This window comes from Phalaenopsis equestris, unplaced genomic scaffold, assembly GCF_001263595.1.
Source record: "Phalaenopsis equestris unplaced genomic scaffold, ASM126359v1 Scaffold000073, whole genome shotgun sequence".
NCBI classification, from domain to species: domain Eukaryota; kingdom Viridiplantae; phylum Streptophyta; class Magnoliopsida; order Asparagales; family Orchidaceae; genus Phalaenopsis; species Phalaenopsis equestris.
Window position 1 is genome coordinate 1,004 of NW_018164515.1, and position 6,520 is coordinate 7,523.

The 6,520-nt window shown below is 35.6% G+C and overlaps 1 protein-coding gene across 1 annotated transcript; it reads left to right on the forward strand.

The window, feature by feature from the left end:
- Positions 1–4: 4 nt before the first annotated feature.
- LOC110019714 (WUSCHEL-related homeobox 8-like) lies at positions 5–3,282 on the forward strand (the record flags this gene model as incomplete). Its single annotated transcript, XM_020717502.1, has 3 exons — positions 5–179; positions 2,079–2,522; positions 2,937–3,282. Coding segments are annotated over 3 exons (702 nt in total), but the record flags the coding sequence as incomplete, so codon positions are not given.
- Between the last annotated feature and the right edge of the window lie 3,238 nt (positions 3,283–6,520).

Here is a 6,520-nt window from a genome sequence, read left to right on the forward strand (position 1 = left end):
TAAGGCTGAGACTGCCTTGTCAAGAGGCGAAGAAATGGGCGAAGGAGTTCTGTACGTGAAGGTGATGACCGACGAGCAAATGGAGATTCTCCGGCGTCAGATCGCGGTGTACGCGACAATCTGCGAGCAGCTCGTCGAGATGCATAAGGCCGTCTCGGCTCAGCAGGATTCCCTAGCAGGTTCTTCTTCTTCCATTGCTTTTTCTTTTTCTCCTTCGAATTCTAGGTTTTAGATCGGATTGCGTTTGGGGGAAAATACAGGTGCGGGACGGAGATTTGTGGCTATCCGATCGGAGAAAGAGGGGCTGTGGGGGGGAAAATCGGGATTTGTTTTTTTGAATTTTGGAGTATTTGGGTAAGGAATTAGGGTTTCTTTGGATTTAACTGGTTAATTGTTCATTTATTTCTGATTCTTTAATCTTTTTTTTTTTGTTTTTTTGACATTAAATGATTGGGTATTTACGCAAATTTTAATTTGTAAAATTAATTTAATTTAAGATTTTTAAAATATTTTTTCACCAAAACCCTTCGTTTACGAACGAGCCGAACACGAACAGCTCTTTATTCGGCTCGTTTTAGCTCAAAAATATATATAATTATTTATATAATAATATATTACATATATTATTTATATAATAATATATTATATATATTTATTTCTAGGTTTAAAATATAACTGCTCGTTTGGTAATGTGGTTATGCGTCTTCTTTTATATTTATTTGGTCCAGGTTCGAATCTATTACTTTCTATTTATTTTTTCAGTTTAATTTTAACGAGCCAATTTCGAGCCGAACATGAACACGAACACACTGTTCACAAGCCGATTTTGAACACGAACAATTTCGAACGAGCCGAACACGAGCCAAGTCTGAGCTCGCTCAAACTCGGCTTGTTTACAGCCTACACCGAAGTGCCATAAATGTAAAAAACGAAAGTTTAGGTGGTAGATATGTAAATACATATGAATTATGTAATAGGTTTTTTAATTTCCCTAATTTTTAAATAATTGTAGATAAGGACAATTAAAGTGTCACTTAAATCAAAATTTGTTATAATCATCTTCTTTTCTCCTCATTCCCGAATAAAACTAATAGAGTTATGAATGCTACCGAAACCAGTTTGACCAATTATTCAAGGAAGGTTTACATACATACCACTCAATTTCTATGTTTCTACATATCTAACACCTAAATTTTAATTTTTTACACATACCCCCTTACCTATGCATGAAATATTATATCTAACACCTAAATTTTTATAAATGTGTAAAAAAAAAAAAGTAATGTTTAAGTGCTAGATATGTGAATACATAAGAAGAATTGGGTGGAATGTATGTAAATGTGCAAATGGTGGGGTGCTAAAGGAGGAATACATACTTAAGTTCACTATAGTCAACTCAGGCAGGTTTTCTGAATTGGCCCCAGTCAAGGCATGTATTTATGAGTGGCTTGCAAGTCTTGAGCAAATAATTGACAGACCAAACCAACCCTCGCAAGCCTTTTACTGGTTGATCAAATGTGGGCCAATCAATGTTTGGTGAAGGTGGTTAGTCATGTAAGTGTTAAGATAAGAGTAAGGTTTCACCAATTAAGCTTTTAAACATATACTCATATGGCCACCAACCCTTGATATCTAACTCATGTTAAATCACCCAACACATTTTCAAGTTTACACAAAAGAAACTTGATATTTAATTCTTCATGTGATTCATGTTTGGATTTTGAGACAGCCTAGCAAGTCATCCAAAATATTCTTAAGCTTCCACAAGAATTTTGAAATCTACCTCACAACATGATTCATGCACATTATTTCGGGTCTGTTTGGAACAACTTTCTACCTGATTTGTGTGTGTGTGTGTGTGTGTGTGTGAGTGAGAGAGCAAGAGAGAGAGAGAGAGAGAGAGAGAGAGAGAGAGAGAGAGAGAGAGAGAGAGAGAGAGAGAGAGAGAGAGAGAGAGAGAGAGAGAGAGAGAGAGAGAGAGAGAGAGAGAGAGAGAGACCATAGTTTGCAATGAGTTCACTTCTGCACCCTACAAAATGATGAAACGATGCTATTTTATTCATTTATGCTTTGATCAGGTATGAGATTTGGAAGCCTGTATTGTGATCCCTTGATGACCTCAACCACTCATAAACTTGCCTCAAGACAAAGATGGACGCCAACACCCATGCAGCTACAGATCCTGGAGACAATATTTGATCAGGGAAATGGGACTCCCACCAAACAGAAGATCAAAGAAGTAACGCTGGAGCTCACAAAACACGGCCAAATCTCTGAAACTAATGTCTACAACTGGTTCCAGAACAGAAGGGCGAGATCAAAGCGCAAGCAAAGTTCTGCAGCAACATCTATTACTGAGTCCGAAGCCGACACAGAAAGCGAGTCCCGAAATGATAAGAGAGCTAAGGCTGAGACTGCCTTGTCGGAGGATCTGCCCAATCCTCCTCCTTCATTACAGTACTCAGAGACTAATAGATTGCGAGACTACGCGTCGTTCTTTGAAGCTTCTCTTACAAACCCAAGTATGCATCTTCTTTCTTGATTAGTTTTTGTTTTTAGTTGTTCATTAGAAGATTTGCATACATAACCACTCAATTACTAAGTATTTACCTATCCACCACCTAGATTTCACTTTTTACATATATATATATATATGCGACCATACCTATGCATTAAAATGTGCATCACTTTTTAAAAGTTGAAATGATAGTATTTTTTTATGCGATATAAAAATTTGGATGGTATTAATGTGAAAAGTAAAGTTTGGGTGATAGACATCTAAAATAATAAATAGGACATGGGTGGTCTGTGTGTAAAAAAAAAAAAAAAATGTTTTGAATCAAATAGTAGTCAATTTTAAATGTATATATTTAACTTCATGAAATTATTTTTACTTTATTTACTTAATTAGTATGTGATGACATGAATGTGTGCAGGGACTGATAACTTGGTGGGGAAGATGTTTTATGCAGGAATTGATCACTTGATGGAGAAAATGGATGACTCCTGGGATCTTTAAACAAATCAATGACACTGACTTTGAGTATAAATATTACGGACAGAACCAGAAAAAGACAGCTCTGGGATAAATCACAGGGCTTTCATCAAATTCTTGCAATTCTGCAATTTTAATGTTGTTTTCTAAGATCTTAAAAAGTTGTGGTTGTTTGTTTACCAAGTCTTAAACTGTTTCATGGTGTGATCAATATTTTCCATGGAAGTAAAAGGTTGGCTTTTAAACTGTTGTTTAGATATATATATATATATGGTCTTGCTAGGGTTCGCCTATGGAGAATCCTTGGTTTCTCTGATTCACTGCGATTTCATCTTTCCTCGTCTTCATCTTCGTCGCCCGTTCGCCGTCGCGTCTCAGCGGCTCTCGCGTGAAGGCGTTTTTGCTCGGGGGCGACATTTGAAGGACATCTGTGCGCGGGCTTCTTCTGCGGCTCGTTCTTTCTTCATCCCAAGAAGCGCGGGCTCCTTGCTGCAGCTCGCGGCTCGTTCTTCGTCATCCCGAGAAGCACGGGCTTCTTCTGCAGCTCCTGTCCTCGCTCGTAGGGCGCGAGCTTTCATCTGGCTCGAACGAATCACCTACTGCTTGACTTCCCTTTCGGCATTTGCTCTTCCTCTAGTGTCACTTTGCTGTCACACAGCCCCACCTCCCTTTTTTGGGATGGCTTCGGACGGATCGTATGTTGTTGCTTTACGGGTGTTCATGCCTCAAGTACACCTAAATCGTCATATTTATCTCCTTCATATTAGTGGGCGGAGGATATCAAGAAGTCTGGTAGGAAAAATGGAAAGTCTGTTATCTTTTTTACAGAAGACGATGGTATTCAACTTGTTTCCTCCTGTAATCTGAATTTGGTTGGAGAATTTTATATGGTCATCCCAAAATGGAGCTCATTCGCAAAGAATTTGAATTTATGTACCTTGTTGGAGAGTGGAAAATTGGACTATTAGATGGGAGACACTTTCTTATTCAAATTAATAATGAAGAAGATTAAATAGGCTTATTTGCTAGAAGAATAATCTGGATTGATAAAAGAGAAATGAATATTCTGAAATGATCAATCATTCCGGTTTGGATTCGCCTCTCTGGTCTGAAATTTCATTATTTTTCTCAAAAAGTATTATATTCTATTGCATTAGCTTAAGGAAAACCACTCAAGATGGACATTCCTACTTTTAATCTTTCTCGCTCATTTGAAGTCAGAGTACTTGTTGATAGAGATATCACTACACTCGCTTCTGGGGAAATTTGGTTGAGCACGCAACACCATGGATATTGACAGAATGTAAAGATTGAGTTTTTTCCGTCGTATCGTTTGAACTGTCGTATGTTCGGCCACTCCAGTTCTCAATGTCACCATCTACACCACCACCTCAGACCAAAAAAACAAAGTGCTCTGCTAGAGGCTGTGATTCTATCTCATCCCGATCAACACCATGTTTTTGACACTATTGATCATCAGAAGGATACCCCGGAAGACGTCAATATCCTCGTAGGCAATATGACAACCATTCAACCCCCAGTTGTAGCTCCCCGGTCTTTGGAACCTCCTATCGTGAGGGAGAGGGATATTCTTCAGACTCCGCCTATTATAGAACATATCGTCGATAATACAGGTAGAAATATTTCTACCGCTTCACCAACACCTCATCTAGTCCAGAAAGATGTTAATGCTACTCAGGCTCATGTGGATCATGATGTGCAACGACCAACATCTGTCTAACCACCTTTGGAATCTACTGATCAGATGAGTCAATCATCGAATGAGGAATGACAGGTCTATACATTCAGGGGGAAAAAGAAGAATGGAGATTTACTCGAGCTCCGGAATCTGATGGATAATAATTTGATTACTACTAGCAATGGTACTCACCTTACAAATTTGTTAACCGGCTCACTTCCGAGAACTCGAGGCAGGAGGACTAAAGTGGGACGTTTATAGTACTTTTGTGCCCTTTTGTGACTTTTTGTTTTTGTCTTTATGTATCTTTGATTTATTTGGGTTTTGTGTGTGTTCTATTGTATGAACTGAGATTTCTTTTAGATCCTCTCGTACAACCTTTCTGTATATTTTCCGTATTATATATATATATATATAATCCACATGCATGCCACTCAAATCCTTAACATCTCATCAACATTACCAGCATCAATACTTTTTACATTGTCATGCATTAGTTCATGACATCATGTTATCTTTGCAAATATGGAACTTTGGGTGTTGGATATGTAAGTACACAAGCATGTGAGTTTCAAGCACTTTGCCCTCTTTTAGTTGCTTGGAAATGAAAGATATGTTTTAGAAAGTGATAATTTTATTTACTCATTTTATAAAAAATTAGAAGATTTTTAGAATTAAAAATATATTAATTTTTATTTCATTAAGCTAAATTATTAAAATTTTAACAATGTTTACTTTTTAACTTAAGCATCCAACTTCCAAGACCTATTTTGAAAATAAAAAGCTTTCTTAATTCTCGCAGCTTCACTTTTCTTTAAATAACAATATTTTCTTTTATTCTGGCTAAATAATAAATTAATGATGCAATTTATTAAGCTAGTAATCTAAATCTTGACATGCATTCATATAAATTCTATGACTTTTTAAATGTGGAGCCGAAAATTTATGATAAAATTTTGGCATCAAAAGTTGAATTTAGAAAAAAATATATAACATAATAACATCAAATTCTAATCATTCATTATATTATTTGAGAAAACATTATCACCCCCCATACTTCGAGTTGACTCTAACATCATCGATCGTCGCAGAACATATCTTGGTGATTGATGATGAATATCAACACTTCTAGTAATCAACATTCAACATATGCCAACCATCAATTTCTAATATTCATTCATTTGATTGCATTGTATTCCATCCTATCAAGACAATGGGGTCCAAAGCAATTGGCCTCAGTCCACTAATAGCTAAAAATTCACAAGCAATTAACAATCCAACATTTACCTTCCAATGACAGCTCTTATGCTCCTTTCAATTATGGTCATTTCAAAATATATTAATTGTTGGTTATGATATTTAGTTTTCATTGTTTTCATATTAAAGGTTCCATAAAACATTGAATAAATATATGTTTTCAAAATATATTGTTTTAATAAAAATTAAACAATAAATTCCTATTAACTTTCAATAATTTCAATTAAGGTTCAATGTTTTAAGCTAAACTTTGATGATTTGACTAAATTTAAACTATTTAGGATGTCTAAATAACTTTGGCCTAAAATTACAAATTAGAGAAAACTAGGCAATCCAAAAAATGAAATTTCAAATATTTCAATCACACCTAGTTCCGATATGACAAACAAAAAGACTTCTAGAACTTATATTGACTAGTATTACACGGTTGAATAGTTCAATTAAACCGATTCAATATCAATATTTGCTTTATAGAAATAATTGAAAGGGCAAAACGTGAGAAAATCAATAACATTTAAGCCCTAAACATTAAAACAAGAAATCATGAAATATATATATATATATATATA